We start from the raw sequence: 17,697 nt of genomic DNA on the forward strand, positions 1-17,697 counted from the left end.
TTCAAGGAACTAAATGGAAAGCTGTATTAGAGAAAGTGATAAATCTCTAAAAAATGAACCCTGGAAACACTACTGTAGTTCTCAGATCATACTTGCTTAGTCATGATATAGAGGTTAATGTGGAAATCACTTTCCTGTTTTCTTACTCTAATAAGACAGAAAATAGCAATATTTCAGAGGAGATGTGGATTAGTTTATTACCTTTGCATGGTCTGGTTTTGGTACACCCTTGTAATTAGGAATTTTCTTAAAAATCTTTATACCCCACATTGTCTTCACTCCTCTTTCTCATATAAAGTTACAATATATAACATTCTATATGCATGCTTCACACTTTGCTTTTCTGTCTTGACAATGTGTAAATGAGAATGTTTGATATTACCTTACAAACTATTTTCTACTCAGTAAATGTAACAACATCTCCTTTCAATATGTTTGGAAAATCTCATTATAAAGAGTTAAAAATAAAGAATTCAAAGAGAAACCTACTTTACACATGTTAAATTTGAGATGCATGTTAGGGATGCAAGTAGAAATTTTTTGTGAGAGTTGGATATACAAGTCTGAAGCTTCAGTATCTCAGAATTAGAGGTAGAATTTGGAAGAGTCATCATTATATAAATGGTATCAAAACCTTGGAATTGGAACTGGAACTTCCAGTCTGGGGAGATGCCAACTTGAGAGGAAAGGAATAAAAATGAGTGAGTGGGCAGAAAGTGGAAGAAAACCAGGAGAGTATAGTGACATAGGTAGGGGCCAGTAAAAGAATATGTTTCATTTAACTCAAGAATGTTCCTAAATGTGGGAGTATGCTGAATACAGAATTTTAAATGAGGACTGTGGACTTAGGTGGTAGGTTTGGGGGTCTTTAGCTGGCAGATAGTTTTAGAAGTCTTCACTGTGAATACCTGTGGGTAAGTAGATAAAGTGAAGAGAAGGCTGAGAGAGCCATGAAAGGTAAGCAGAGTAAGTTCATGAGCTATTACATTTGAATTTGTACAGACCAAATGTTTTCTATGTGGTTATCATTAAAAGCCTCTAAGCACTGTAAGTCCATTGATATCTCTATTCCTAAAGGGAATTTAAGCAAAAATGTTTATATATTTCTGGAATTCTGAATTAGAGGAGCTTTGATACTTTGCAGCTGACAGTTACTGTGACGGTTTGACAGTATTTAGGTTTATGGTAATACATCTAATCCCTTTCTGAAGTCTCTAGGATGCCTTTGGAATGAGTTGTTATTTATGTAAAATTCCATGATACTTTAGTAATAGGATAGGTTTTTTGCCACATACCATTGACTAGATTTTGATCTTAAAGTCTTTTTCTATAAGCTCTTGCAAGAAAAAATCAAGTGTTGTTTACATTTTCCAACACTGTTATACCCAGTGGCAAATGCAAAGACATAAACAAATGCTTTAGTTATGATCAGCTCTGTAGGAAGTGGGAGGACCCTAGCTTTATCTTAAAATCATTATGTGTACTGCAAAGAAATTGATTCAAATGCATTCACCATAAAAGTATGGACAGAGAACCTCATTTTATTCATCACACTAGGACCTAAGCCAGCATTGCTTCTTTGTCTTTTGTTATACCCTGTTTTGTTAAGTTAAAAAGCAGTTAAATTTGTTTTCACCTACACCCTGTTAGTAAAAAGAAATTTTTGAACACTCTCTCATATATGTATATATAACTGTTTATATAAAGTACCTACATGTATCACTGTTCTAGTATAATCAATATATTATAAAGCATACAGAAAATAAGGGCATTTGAAAAGAACGAGGAAGAAAATGAATCATCTTATGAACTTCCTGACTGCACACACCGCAGAGAGACCATTTGTCTTTTTCGAGGCATAGGAGTTAGTTCTTTTTTTTCTGATTATGCTTGTAATATGTCCTTCAGGTTCTTGTGTATGATATCTAAGCAGTTTAAAAAATTGATAACCAAAGCCCAGAAATAAACTTACATTCATGGTTAACAATATTTATCCAGGACCTCACGTAAGTTTTTCTAATCATGGAAACCTTATTGACTAAGCAAACAAAAGCCTGTAATTTTTTTATCATTGTTTGTCAGTACGTTCCATAATTTACAAGTTTGAAGTTGTAATAGTCAATGTTAAAGTTATATTAGGAATACTAATTTTACTAAGCCATTTTTCTTTCAGATGACATTAAAGTATCAGTAAATGATTTTATCATCAAGGCAGCAGCTGTTACCCTTAAAGTAAGTAGCAGACTTCAAATGATTTTGTCTTCTAAAGTAGTTTCATGTCATGGAATTTTTACAATGACAAATAGAACTCTTATTTTTAAATCACAAAAATTTTATAATTGTCTAGCTAAAATATCCTATCATTTGATCTCTCACTTTTCTAATGAAGAAACTGTAAATCAAAAGGGCTCACAACGACGTTGAGCAGAATAAAAACCATTTATTCTAGGCATTAGAGATATAGCAGTAAACCAAAACTTACATGATTTCTGCTCTCGCTGGGGCTTACATTCTAGTTGGAGGAGACAAACACTATTATATGTCAGATGATGAAAGTGCTGAGGAGAAAAAGAAAGGATAAGGGGACAAAGTAACGAGGCGTGCTCTTTCAAAAGGGAAGCGAGGGAAGCCCCTCTGACAAGGCGATAATTTAGATACGGCCTGAGAAAACAGAGGGAGTGAGCCACATAGGTATGTGGTGAAAGTGTGTTCCACACAGAGGGAACAGCAAACACCAAGGCTGTGAATAGAGATTTGCATTAACCCAAGATATGGTGCTGAGGGTGGAGTGTGCTTAGAGTGGAGAAGGTGGGAGATAAGATTTAAGTAACAGTGGGAGAGCATGAGGGGGAACCCAAGTACATGAGGCCTTGTTGGACATGGTGAGGACTAGGGATTTTATTATGGGTGAGAAGGAAGCCTTTGGAGGGTTTTGAACAAATAACTGATGTGATCGACTTACACTTTAGAAAGGAAAAGGAGAGGCTGCCCTGGGTGCTGTGTAGAATACGGCCTGTGGAGAGGCAAGGGAGGAGACGATGAGCTCCCCTGGGAAGCTTTAGACGATGACTGTGGCTTGGACAAATGTAGTAGCAAATGGAGCTAGGGTGAAGTGGAGATTTGAGTTATGTTTCAGAAGTAGAGCCAACAGGATTTGCTGATGGATTGGATATGGGGTGTGAGAAAAAGGAACAAGCGTTTTGGCCCAAGCAATGGGAGAAATGAGTTTTCCATGTACTAAGATTGGGAAAACTGGGAGGGGTATAGCTTTGGGGTGAGGAATCTAGAGTTTGGTTTTAGAAATGTTAAATTTGAGGAGCCTAACAGATATTCCAGTGGAGGTGGCAGGAAGGCAGGTGAACATATGAGCCTGCAGTTCAGTGAAGGTGATGTAAACCTAGCTGCCTTTACAGAACCCAGGCTTCCTGCCTTCCTGCCTAGCACTATTTTTCATCATGCCTCCTTTCTGTAATGAGGCTATTTTCTGGGATCACTGCTTGTTAACAGACTGTATTTAAAGTACATTTATAATTAACTTGTTTTTATTTCTTGAAAAATACATTAATAAGGAGGGTTCCATGATGTAATGGTTAGCACTCTGGATTCTGCAAAATACATTAATACAGAACTTAAAAAGCATGCCTTTTCAGCATTATCTAATTACTCATATAACTTTTCTCTTTTGATGAAATATTTTGAATTATATTAATGATTTAATTATTAATTGACTATTGTGATTAATATCATTAACTGCGAATCATTTTTGCACTCCTTAAATAAATCTCTAATAGGCATAAGCTATTTGTTAATATTTCGTTGGATAATTTTTGTATCTAGAGTCCTAAGTAGTGGTAATTTAAATTTTGTGCCAACATTATCAGACCTTTTTCCCCTAATCATTGGCTTCATTCAATGAATTTGGATTATTTCTTCTTTTCTTTCCTCTGTATTCATTTCAATATTATAAAATTTTTTATATTTTCTAGTTTCATAGAATTCACCAGTAAAAATATCTGAACCTGCTTCTATTTTGAGGAGGGGATCTTGGCAGCTTTCCCTTTATTTTTTTTCCCGCCATAATTACTGATCTGTTTTAATTTTCAGCTTTTTTAAAAAATCAATTTTAAAAGCTAATATTTTCCTAGAAAATCGTTCATTTAATTTAGATTCCCAAACTTATTAGCCTAGAGTAATTTAAATTTGTTTCTTACAATTATTTTAACATCCTCAATGCCTGGGGTTATTCTGAACTCTCACTTCTATTACATATTTATATTCTTAGTTTATATTGTTTTGTTATATATTTTTCCTTCATTTCCTTAGATTCATTTTGGTTAGAAAACTTGAATGTGTAATTCATTTTAATTTTTTTTAATAAGGTTTAAGATAATAGTTGTTTTGTTTTGTTTTTTTCGTGAGCAGCAGCAAGATTTATTGTGAAGACGGAAAGAACAAAGCTTCCACAGCATGGAAGGGGACCCGAGCGGGTTGCCCTAAGATAATAGATTTTTAATACAACTTTGACCATGTCCCATAAGTCTTCTTTACATTTTGTAATTGAATTTATTTGCCAGATATTCTTCATTCATGAGGGTTTTGTTTAGTTTCTCTTTTACTTTAGCGTTGTCTAAGAAGAATTTCAAATCTTCTGAGGGGCTGGGACTTTATTCTTTTAACATAGTGATATTGCTGAATGAATGAAGGAACTAAGCCTTGAAAGATGGAAAAATGGAAGAGCAATTGAAAAGCAATGTGAAGGTAGCCTTGAAATGGAAATGAGCGTAGCATGACAGTGGAAAATCCGTCTCAGGGGAGTGGTCACAAGTAAAATGGGAATAGAGTGGAATCAAATTGTGTATTGCCATGCTTAAATGACACGCCAGGAGGCCTGGATCTTTTTCTTTAAAAAGCAAAGAAATTTTGAGAACAGAAATTCATTTCCAGTTTCTGTTTTTCAGCATCATTTTCACCTGTAATACAGGGCAACATTATTAATAGACAGGGTTTCCAGACATTTTGTCATTTGATGAAATCTCTTTTAAATAGGGAAGTAAATTATTGAGGGCCTACTGATATGTATCCCAGAGCTGGGCTAGAAAAGTAAGGAATAATATGATCTAATATCGTTACCCTTTTCCACTCTCCTCCTCACCTCAAGATCAGGTTCGTTATCATATGAGGTAGGAAGTACAACAGACATTAAATAACTTCTAGCAATCAGGAAAGAAAGCCCTTTTTTCCCCACTAGGATATAAAGAGATCAAAGCATGTACCTCATCAGAATTTCTTCAGACTTCCTTCAAAAAGGTAGTATGTTTAATTATTCTTGGCAGACATAAAAGATAATTGACAGAACTCCAAACCATTTTTTCAAACCGAATTTTTATTTATTTCCTCTTATCTAGCTATGTTCACTTTGGAAAATGCACAATGATTTTATTTTTCTGTAGCTACCTTGGTCTAAAGCCGCTTTTTTAGTAAGATTTTTTTTTTTTTTCTATTTCTAGCAAATGCCAGATGTTAATGTAAGCTGGGATGGAGAGGGCCCAAAGCAACTGCCGTTTATTGACATTTCAGTGGCTGTGGCAACAGATAAAGGCTTACTTACACCAATCATAAAAGATGCTGCCGCTAAGGGTATCCAGGAAATTGCTGACTCTGTAAAGGTATGTCTTAAGAAAGAGTGTGCTTTCAAAATGTTAGCATATACTTTTGGATAATTACTTTCTGATAAAGTCTTGACGTAATCTAGTCAGACTGTGATTTTTTTGTATGTGGAGAGAGTTATTTCATCAAGTGATTGTCACATATCTATAGGTTTTTAAAGTTTTTATCCAAGTATGACCCATTGTAAGAAAATTTAATATTCAAAAATTAAGAGATAACATGTAAATAAATTAGGGAACAATTTCATGCTAAAGACAAACTTTATTTTCCAAAGTCCAGAATTCAGCCCTAAAGATGCTATATCAGGTAGGTTTTAAAGTTGAAGTTAAGCTGAAACTATATTTCTATGGAAGTGGTAATATACCTCAATATTAATAACATTTTATTCTTAAAGTATATTTACTTCTTCTCTAAAACTGAGACCATTAAAAGAACTTAGTGGCCATGCACAGTGGCTCACACCTGTAATGCCAGCACTTTGGGAGGCCGAGGTGGGTGGATCACAAGGTCAGGAGATTGAGACCGACCTGGCCAATGTGGTGTAACCCCATCTCTACTAAAAATATGAAAATTTACTGGGTGTGGTGGTACGTGCCTGTAATCCCAGCTACTTGGGAGGCTGAGGTACAAGAATCACTTGAACCCAGGAGGCAGAGGTTGCAATGAGCCGAGATTGCGCCACTGTATTCCAGCCTGGCAACAGAATGAGACTCCATCTCAAAAAAAAAAAAAAGTGGACTTAGTGTTCCAGAGGCAAAGTTACCTTATTTTTTCAGGATTTCTTGAAAAGCAATTTTTGTAACTCCAATGTGTAGGAATCTTATTTCACCAAAAAATAGCACATCGAAAAGGCAAGAACACAGGCAGTAGGGCAGCTCTGACAGCCTCAGTAATTTCCAAGGGTATTTTTTGACAGAAGTATCACAAGTCTTAAAGTGATTGCATCGAAAATTTCTGATTCATTTGGGTAAGTGATTCTCTTTCCATTTGCCAAGGACCTGTTGTGTGTATCGTGGTAGAACAATTTAGAAGGTAAGATTTCTTTGGAGAGCTGACAGTACTTAAATGTGTAGACCTTCTTGCTCAAAAGAAATAAGTACAAGTTAATCTGATTTTAAAAGCATACCCATAAGTACTGAGTTTACTTGGAATTTTAGAGGTAGATACAATTAAAGTGAACCTACTAGAATCAATATTTTTAGGTCTTTCTTCACTCCTCTTTGAAAAGATTTGCAGAAAGTGTTTGTATAGATAAAAATGGAATTGTTAATTGAAAAATGAGGCTGCATATGGTGACTTATGCCTATAATCCCAGCACTTTGGGAGGCTGAGGCAAGCAGATCACTCGCAGGAATTCAAGACCAACCTGGCCAACATGGTGAAACCCCATCTCTACTAAAAATATAAAAATTAGCTGGGCATGGTGGCACACACCTATTATCTCAACTACTCGGGTGGCTGAAGCACGAGAATTGCTTGAACCTGGGAGGCAAAGGTTGCAGCGAAGCTGAGGTCGTGCCATTGCACTCCAGCCTGGATGACAGAGCAAGATGCTGTATCTCAAAAAAAAAAAAGAAAAAGAAAGAAAAAAGAAGGATAGCATTAATTTGGTCAATTCAAAAGTCAAAGTAATAGAGATTGGTTTGCTGAGATATAGTATGTTCCTTATATTTATCAAGGGTTTTCAGCAACAATGAGAATACTTGTGTCTGTGTTTTGTAAAGGTTAAATGAGATTAAATGTTGAAACAACCTGTAAAATAAAAAGTACTATTATAATGTTATGGAACTTTACTGTGCAGCTAGAATTTCCTTATTTTTACATACATTAAATTAAAAAAATTAACCATTATAGGAAGATTTCCTTGATTCTGAGCAATTTACCAATTTTACTACTATAATACATAACTCTTAAGTAGTTATGTTAGCTCTCTCTATTCCTTGCATCCTGAAGACTCTAAGTTTAAGAGGTAAGGAGGCAGTCTCACCAGCCTCTCAGTTGGGTCTCACAGCAATGGGAAGGGCAGTCATAACCCTTTGGAGTGTAATGGTCTCTGGCGGGCCTTAAGCATTTCCTGTAACTCCCAGCAGGGACTCAGGGTTTGCTGAGCTCTGGCTGCCCCTGTTTGCTTCTCATTCTACCAGCTTCTCTTTCCCACTCTGCTCTTTTCACTCCTGTTCTTAGTGATGCCAGGCACTGGGCTAAGCGCTTCATTTAATCCTATTAACCCAGTCCAATTGCAACCTTAATTTCTCCATGAAATTGAGGAGATGGAGTTTTGGCAACTTTGATAAATTTGCCCAAGGCAGTACAGCTAGAAAGCAGTGGCAGTGAGGACTAGTTAACCCAGGCAGTTTGATTCTAGAGCCACTACTTAATGATCTGTTATACCACCTCTCTCCTTGCTTTTACTGTTTACCTTTCTTTTTTCCTATCTAATCATTCACTTCTTTACCTCTCCTTTGTCTTTTTCTCCCTCAAAGTTACCAAAAAGGAGGGTTTGATTTGGTCCCCAAGTAGTACTTTCTTGTATGAAGTACTCTAGCTGGGCAGGTCTCTCATGCCAGGCCAATGTGTCACGTGGTACAGAGCATAACAGCCAAATGCGTGTAATCACTTTGGTTGTACTCAGAAAAAATAAGGGGACATTGAGGCCTCTCATGAGAAACAGGTGCCTTGCATGGCCTATTTAGCGTATTAGTTCTCTAGTTTACATGAGAGAGAGAGAGAAAGAGAAAGAAAGTGTGTGTGTGTGTGTGTGTGTGTGTGTGTAAGAGAGAGAGATCTGAGCTCCTGCAAAATTAGTTTTTTGTTGAAATGGCTTATCTTGTAAGCATGATTATTTTAAAAACTTAAATCTTGGATTGTTTAAATGGTGGCTTAAAAACTAAGTATTTTAGATAGGCTCCATAGAGATATGTTCATTTAGCTGCTGTGTACGAATAGGCCTTAAAAATATGTATGCACCAAGTAGAAACCCTGAGTGTATGTGTGTGTTTGTGTGTGTGTGTGTGTGTGTGTGTGTTCTTCACATCCAATGTAGATTTTGACTCAATTCCAAGTTAAGCAAGATTATATTGAATTCAACTTTACTGTGCAAAAAAAACAGCATCTGTCTGAGTGTCCAAGTATAGTAGTGAGTCATCTTTGGTAATAAGTGCATTTTCTGTCCTGTGCTTTAGTGTTGTTATATTTTACCCCATCCCCCAAAAAGGGTAGACAGTAAATGTTCCATTTATGGAATAGTGCCATTTTATACAGTTTGAGTCTTGTCAATATTTCTACATCAAGCTTTGTACCATGGCTTATTAAAAAGTTTTATGTATTAAAAAGTTTATGTTTTTAAAACGTTTATGAATGTTTATATATTTAAACAGATAAAACTTAGAATGATTTTAATTCCAGGGTAAAATCTGCTCTGACCAGAGAGAAATATATGAGTAATTCATATATGAATGTAGTATTTGTAATTCTCTTGTTTAAAGACATGCAAGTTCTAGAAGTATTTGTACAGTTTAACAGTTTTAACAACTCTAACAATAATAGCACCTGGCATACTTTGTACCAGGTTTTGCTGTAAGCCTTTTATATATATTAATCCTCTTTAAAACTACCCTATCAAGTATAAGATAATAATTTGATATGGTTGATGAAGCAACTGATGGGAAAAAAAAGAGAGGTTAAATAATTTGCCCCAAATCTTATTAAGTGATGTAGCCAGCATCTGAACCCAATCAGACTGTAGACTAGAGCCTACTCCCAACCACTCAGCTTTGCTGCTTCTCTCACACTAGTTACATAACTGCTGTATGACTGTAGTGGTCAGGTTATCAGCCTTCTAGAATCAGTAATGTTTTCTCTAAAAAAAAAAAAAAAATACTTGAGAGGCAGCTCCTGAACTTTCAGAAATGAACAAGAAGAATAGCTAAGGACTCAACAGTTATACCAAATGCACCATAACTAGTTGATTCACCAGGTAGAGGAAAGGAGTACAATCATTGGTTTTCTGTGTCTGTAAGACCAATCTTTTGGTTTGGAATTTGAGATATTGTAGTTCTGTCTTATCCAAGGTTTCACTTTGCATGGTTTCAGTTACCCGTGGTCAACCACAGGTGAAAATAGGTGAGTACTGTACAAGGTATTTTGAGAGAGAACACATTCACGTGATTTTACATTGTTATAATTGTTGTTTTATTATTAGTTATTGTTAATCTCTTACTATGCTTAATTTTTAAATTAAACTTTATCATAAGTATGTATGTCTAGGAAAAAAAGTACAGTTATGCATCACAGCAGGGATACATTCTGAGAAATGCATGGTTAGGCGATTTTGTCATTGTGTGAACACCGTAGAGTATACTTACACAAACCTAGATGGGATAGCCTACTACACGCCTAGGCTTTGTATGGTACAAACTTGCAATACAACCAATTACTGTACTGAATAGTATAAGGAAATAGTGCTACAATGGTACGTATTTGTGTGCTAGGAATTTTTCAACTCCATTGTAATCTTAATGGGACCACTGTCATTTATGTCTGTCATTGACTTAAGTGTCCTTAGACGGCACATGACTGTAGGTGTAGAGTTCAGTATTATCTGCCATTTCAGGCACCTACTGTGGGTCTTTGAAATATCCCCCACAGATAAGGGGGAACTACTGTATGCACCTGGGAGAAAAAAAGAGTTAAGAAAGAAGAGACCTGAGTCACACTGGAGAGTACTCTGCCAAAGAAGCAGTGAAGATTCCCTGAGGAATGTGAGGTTGTGGTCTTAGCAAGTAGGCAGTGGATAAGAGAACCTGCAGCAAAGAGACCAAGGCTGTCTACCTGGTGAGGCAGGAGCAGACTTTTTGAGAAGACTGTGAGATCATAGACAGGTTGAGCTCTGGATTCTCACTAAGAGACATACTATCCAGTACACACATCCCTCTGATCGTCACTTGGCTGGCTGTTTTTCATCATTAGTTTCTCAGTTCAGTTGCTAATGTCTTAGGCCTTCTGCAGCTTCCATAGCTGAAATAGTTTCCTAACACTCTTTATCTCATTACCCTGTTTTATTGTCTTCATATGGTTTATTAGTCTTTGAAATTACCTTGTTTATTTATTTGTTCACCCTTCTGTGTTCCCTACTGTCTGATGTTCACTGTCCATTGCCATTTATCTAATTCTAGAAGAGTGCTTGGGATACAGTAGTTGCTTGGTGAATTTATTTTAAAACAAATTTCAGTAAAACCTGTTTCATTGAAATTAATTTTTCAAGAGTTTGTGGCTCTCTGCAGATTCATCCATGAACCCCAGGTGAAGAACACCTGTACTACGCATTTACTTCTTGACCCTCAGTAATCCCAAGGATGCCAGTGTAGGGGCTGTAGGCATACTGCAGCCAAGTTCAAGTTGGTATTCCTTGAATAAAGTAATGTAGTAACACGCCTTGGATCCCGTGTTATTCTTAATTCTTCATTACTTATAACAGTATTAAAAGGCAGAGGCAAAGTTTACCTTATAAGTACCCAGTAAATTTTTTTGAATGAATTAGCAAGGCATTTGATGTATTATAGAAATACTTAGTGGTCATTTTTTATTCATTCAGCTGGATGCTTCAGGTAACATGTACTTTGATTTTGAGTCCACATTGCCGGGGGATCCCAGCGATAATTACAAATTTATAAAACCAACAATCCTTCTCAGACTCCATACCTATTTCAGACTCTTACTCGAGTTCACTGACAGGGATTTCCTGTTGATATATTTAGGATCTACAGAGTTTTTGTTTTTAGTATGTGTGCTTGCAATCTAGTTATTAGAATGAATTTTTTTCATTTGTTGCAGTGTGGTAATCCATCAGGATAATGCTGAGATCATCTGCCTTTAGAAAATGCCTTTCAAAGTTCATATATGTGTCTTTTCAAATCATGTGAACAGTTACATTGCTTAAGGGAGGAAAAATGCATTTGTAGATTATTCTCTCTCCTGTTATTCCAATAACTATGTAAGTCAGAATTCATCTCATTTTTTGCAAACAGCATACACCTGTAATTTTTTCCATTGGCAGTACGTTGCAGTAATGTGTTTTTGGATTTTTGATATTTTTAAAGACTTTTAATTTTAAAAAATTAAATCATCTATGAGTTAAAGTTATCAACTGTGATTGTAATAGTGCCTATGTTGCCTACGCAATACAAAATATTAAGTAAACTCCACATTTATTTTATCTACCCAAATGACAGTGACCTAATTTTTCTGTATCCTTCCTCTTAAATTAATTCATTATTAAGTTTTTATATATGATGACTCAACCTCTGTTCCCTTGCTTTTAAGCACTGAAAATTAAAAATTAACAGAAATGTGGTTAATTCCAAGTACAAGTGAGAGGAAAATTTAACTAATGTGTCATCTGTCTTGTCTTCTCTAAGGTTTTTAGAAATCAGTATGGTCAAGAGTGATAAGAATCAAGTACATCCTTATATTCCTTGTGGCAGTATAAATTGGACTAGCGTATTCAGAAAGTGATTTTGCTGTAGAATCAGGAACCAAAAGAAGTCTATTCTCTAGGGCACTATAATTCCACTTCTGAAAATTTACCTGAAATAATTCAGAAGAAACCGTGAACCAAATTATAACACTGGGAAATAACCAAGTAAATTAGGCAGATGCATTCTTTAGGAACAAACATTAAAAAATCATTTCTGAAGGCTGACAACACAGAAGATACATATAATACTGAACAATTAAATATAAAATTTATTTTTTATAATCATTGTGTGGGGTTGAGATTGTGGATAAAGATGAAGAAAACTCTGAAAAATAAAAACGGAATGTTGGTTGTGGGATTGTGGGTATGCTACTTTGGTTGCCATTGGATAATTTATTTAAAACACACTAGATTGGCCAGGAATGGTGGCTAATATCTGTAATCCCAGCACTTTGGGAGGCCGAGGCAGGTGGATCCCTTGAGGTCAGGAGTTGGAGACCAGCCTGACCAACATGGTGAAACCCCATCTCTCCTAAAAATACAAAAAATCAGCCGGGCATGGTAGTGGGTGCCTGAAATCCCAGCTACTCAGGAGGCTGAGGCAAGAGAATTGCTTGAACCTGGGAGATGGAGATTGCAGTAGGCCATAATCATGCCACTGCACTCCAGCCAGGGCAGCGGAGTGAGACTCCTTCTCAAAAAAAAAACCAAACAAACAAAAAACAAAACAACAACAACAAAAACACTAGGTTGATGAGAATGTATTCTTCTATTTTTTTCTTACAATAAAGTTTTATAGGCAAAATAAAAAATTTCATTGAGCATATAGGAAGCTCTAAAGCATTCTGCATTGTAATTGATGGTACACAGGGTAATTCCCATATTTGAAAAATTATTAAAGGAAGTAATTTTTCTAGAGTTTTGATTAACAGCTTTAGTTTCTTGAATTATCTGTGCTCTTGTTTGTTCTTATAATTAGAGAAAATTATTTTTATATAGGTAACATAAAATCAAATCTGGGCATATCAGAGAGGAGAGTGTATGACTTAACAAATATTTCAAATGACAAGATCAACTGTGTAACATTTTGTTGGTTGTCCTATTCTGTTTGTATTTTTCTCAGGCTCTATCAAAGAAAGCAAGAGATGGAAAATTGTTGCCTGAAGAATACCAAGGAGGATCTTTTAGGTAAAATTTAAACTCTTAGTTATCCATAGCATCAAACAGATAGATGTAAGACTTATAAAGACCCCGTCAGCCTTTCATTTATCTGAAATATTTTTTAAAATTTAAGCTAAAAATATTTAGACAATAGAATATCTGGAAATATTCTTCAGACTAGTCAGGCTTTCATATTAAAACTAGTAGGAACCTATTAGTGTTGAACTAAACATTCATTGGACATTGACTAACATGGAATGATAAATATTATGTATTCTTTAGTATCTGACCCCCCAATATTAATATCTGTGATATTATATTGCTATGTGAAGCAACCACTTATTTGTTATTATTGCAGTATATAATATTCTATTGTATAAATATACCAGAATTCATTTTACTGTTGATGGACATTTGTGTTGCTTCCAGTTCGGTGCTATTACAAATTATGGTGCTATGAACATGCTTATTGGTGTCTTATGGTGAATACATGTACATTTTTTGTTGTATAGACCTAAAAGTAGAATTCCTAAGTTAGAAGTTTTAGCAGATACTGCCAAACAATTTTCCAAATGGTTATACAAATTTACACCTCCACCAACAGTCCTGAGAATTCCCGTTGCTCCACATTCTTGCCAGTGTTTAATAATGTTAGTTTTAAATTTTAACAATTATTGGGGTATGTAATGGTACTCTTTGTAGGGAAATGCAAATTAGTGATGTTGACTACTTTTCACTCATCAGCCATTTGGGTATCTGGTAATTCATGAGATAAAGTGCCCATTGCAGTCTGGTGTTCATTTAAAAAATGATGTATAGTTCTTATTTCTGGATACACAGACCTTTGTAGGGTATATATTGTTTCAAATAGCTTTCACACTCTGTGACTTGCCTTTGCGACTCTCTCAGTGATTTTTTTTAATGAAAGGAAGTTCTGAATTTTAATGAATTCCTGTTTATCAATATTTTTCTTTATAGTTGATACTGTTCGTTTTCTGTTAGGATTTTTTGCATCCCAGAGTCATGAAGTTACTCTTCTGTGTTATCTTCTAAAAGCATTTATGTTACTTTTCACATGTAGATCACAATTCATCTCAAATTGGATTTTGTAAATAATGTGAAGTTTAAAGTTCTCTTTTTTCCCCACATGGATAGTAAATTTACACAGCATCATGTGTTGAATACTGATTTCTCCTTTTTCATAGCATTGAAAAGGTGATTATATATGTGTTGGTCTGGTTCTGTGCTATTCTTTTCCACCGGCCTGTTTGTTGATCCTTTGTTTACTACCACCAAGCTACAACTCTTCATAGCTGGTAATGAAGGCTTCCAGTTTTATTCGCCCTCAAAATTGTCTTCTGGCTTTTTGTATTTCCAAATAAATTGTAAAATTGATTTGCCATTTTTCACACACACACACACACACACACACACACACACACACACACCCCTATCTTGCTGGAATCTTGATTGGGATTGCATTAAGTCTTTTGATGGTTTGGGAATTGACATTCTTACAATATTGAGTCTTCTAACCCGTGAATATGGTAGAAACCATTGTATATTCAGTTCTTTGATTTCTTTCAGTTATGTTTTATAATTTTCTGTGTAGAGGTCTTGTATATGTTTCATTTGATTTATTTGGTATTTGTTTTTTGATACTGTTATAAATGATATTGTTTTAATTTTTTATTTTCTAATTATAGCAACTTATATAGAGTCATGCGCCACTTTATGATGGGGATATGAGAAATGCATTGTTAGGAGTTTCATCATGCAAACATCATAGAGTGTACTTATGCAAACCTAAATGGTACAGTGTGTACACACTTTAGCTGTATGATACAGCCATTGGCTCCTAGACTACAAACCTGTACAGCATGTTACTCTACTGAATACCGTAAGCAGTTGTGACACAATGATGAGTATTTGGGTATCTAAACATTTTAAAAATGTACAGTAAAAATGTAAAAAGTAAAACATGGTACACCTGTTTAGGGCACTTACCATGAATGGAGCTTGCAAGACTAGAAGTTGCTCTGGATGAATCAGTGAATGAGTGAAGGCTTAGGACATCACTATACACTACTATAGACTTTATAAACACTGTACGCTTAGGCTGCACTAAATTTATTTTTAAAATAAAGTAATTGCTATATGATGTTATGACAGCTATGATGCCACTAGGCAATAGGAATTCCTCAGCTCCATTATACTCTTGTAAGACCACCATTGGATATGTGATCTTTCATTATGTGGGACATGACTCTAGATATAAAATGGATTTTTATATTGACCTTTTATCTGATGACTTAACTAAATTGTTAATTTTACTAGTTATCTGTAGAGTCTTATTTTTCCTATGTACACAATTAATTTATTTGTGAATACTAAATTTTTCCTTTTTTCATTACTTAATATATTTTTTTCTTGCCTTACTACACTGCCTAGTAAAATATATATAAAATATGTGCTTCGGGGAAAGGGAACTTTGATTAAGGACGTGCCTCCCTTAGAGCTTTTTCTTTCCCCCCTAGTATTTCCAACTTGGGGATGTTTGGCATCGACGAATTTACTGCAGTGATTAACCCTCCTCAGGCCTGCATTTTGGCGGTTGGGAGGTTCCGACCTGTGCTGAAGCTCACTGAGGATGAAGAGGGAAATGCCAAACTGCAGCAGCGCCAGCTCATAACAGTCACAATGTCAAGTGACAGTCGAGTGGTTGATGACGAACTGGCAACCAGGTTTCTTAAAAGTTTTAAAGCAAACCTAGAAAATCCTATCCGACTTGCCTAGTCCTCAAAGATAAGAAGCTGGTGTTCAGCTTAGTTGATTCAGTAGTTGTTACCAAGAAACATATGTTATAGGAAAACAACTTGGTATTTAAGTATGAAATGGATGAAATTTTTATTTATTTAAGATGAAAGCATTTGGCCCAGGGTGTCTTCATCTTCAATTTGGGTTTATTGTTATAGAAATAAATGATGATAAACTCTAACTATTAAAGGAAAGAGAATATTTGGTTACTCAGATCCATTTTTAACCTCTGGTGCTATATAAAGGGAATATTAAACTAGATGTAAATCAAAGTATATGTTTGGCTCATTTGAGCATTTTAGAATATTTGAGAATGTATAATACATGTAAAATAAAAAAACTATTAGAACTCTACCATAATTGTGTTGAAGGTAGAAGTGATCTTCAAAGAGATGGCCATTAACTTAGCAGTGGGACCTCACTTTTACAAGCACTGCTCTAGATATACTTGAAGAATTTAATATGTACAGAAGTTTATTCTGGATAATAAATAAATAGGATCACACTGTATTAGGGGTTATGGCAACATTATTGAATTTTTTATGTACATAAAGCCTTATGTTTAGGGTGGTTTGTATCTGTCTTGTTTTTCACTTGTATAACACTGTGAACTTCTAAAGAGAGAGAATAAAGGAAGCATGAATGAAAAGAATGACATTTCAGAAAAATGGTTCAATGAAAATCTATAGCTAAAATCTGTAAACCTTTCTAGGTAAACTGCTTGCCTTCATCTTGAGTCAGAATATATTTAAATAAATTGTGTTATCTCTTGCCAAACATTTTGTTAGTGTTTATTTAAAAAGAAAATGTTGTTTCTTAATGCATTTAAATCAGTTTTGTATTGTGCAGTAAAATGTGAGAAAATATGAACATTTCGATTATATTTTAAATGTTAAAAGTTTTAACTACAGGAGGAAAGAAGGAATTTCAAATTAGTATGACATTAGGAAAGTAACTGATAGGAAATGTAAAACTTTGGAAAGAGAATAGAAGACTTATGAAACCAAACAGATGAGAACTACTCTTTTTATTCCACTAATATGAAATTTTCACTAATTATTATAAAGTTTAGAAGAGCTTCTTCTCTCTTTTGGCAACTCTGCTATAACTGTCAAGATAACTGTATTTAAATTGGATGGTAATGAATGATAATTTAACTTGTCACAAAAAGATTTATGTTAGTGTCGGCTGACATGAATCACCAGAAGAAAGTCTATAGTACAAGTTGTGTGGTATGACATGATGAATTATAAACCCTAACAGAAGAGCCTTCTAAAATAATTAGCACCCTGGTGTATTAATTAAGAAAATGCTTAATCCAACTATCCAACTCAGTTTAACAAGCCATTTAAAAAAAATAGTCTTCAAAACCTTTGTCATATTAACAGTTACACTGAAAATTATAACCGAATGCTATTTTCAAAATAATTTTTATGTTACATTATTTCCAAGGTCAGTTTTAATCAAAATTATTATTATTATTATTTTTTATTATACTTTAAGTTCTAGGGTACATGTGCATAACGTGCAGGTTTGTTACATATGTATACTTGTGCAATGTTGGTGTGCTACACCCA

At 34.9% G+C, this 17,697-nt stretch overlaps 1 protein-coding gene across 3 annotated transcripts in view; it reads left to right on the plus strand.

Moving 5' to 3' along the window:
* Positions 1–16,897, plus strand: part of PDHX (pyruvate dehydrogenase complex, component X) — a 73,720-nt gene extending 56,823 nt beyond the window's left edge. For 2 of the 3 annotated variants that reach the window (XM_011940704.1, XM_011940703.1), the window contains exons 8-11: positions 2,174–2,232; positions 5,508–5,666; positions 13,266–13,330; positions 15,841–16,897. In XM_011940704.1, coding sequence (XP_011796094.1) covers positions 2,174–2,232; positions 5,508–5,666; positions 13,266–13,330; positions 15,841–16,099 — 542 coding nt within the window. In that variant the 3' untranslated portion in view covers positions 16,100–16,897. The remainder of the gene's footprint in view (positions 1–2,173; positions 2,233–5,507; positions 5,667–13,265; positions 13,331–15,840) is intronic. The other variant, XM_011940705.1, reaches the window with a different exon arrangement.
* Positions 16,898–17,697: the final 800 nt, after the last annotated feature.

The sequence above is a fragment of the Colobus angolensis genome, unplaced genomic scaffold (assembly GCF_000951035.1).
Source record: "Colobus angolensis palliatus isolate OR3802 unplaced genomic scaffold, Cang.pa_1.0 Scaffold192, whole genome shotgun sequence".
Lineage (NCBI taxonomy): Eukaryota > Metazoa > Chordata > Mammalia > Primates > Cercopithecidae > Colobus > Colobus angolensis.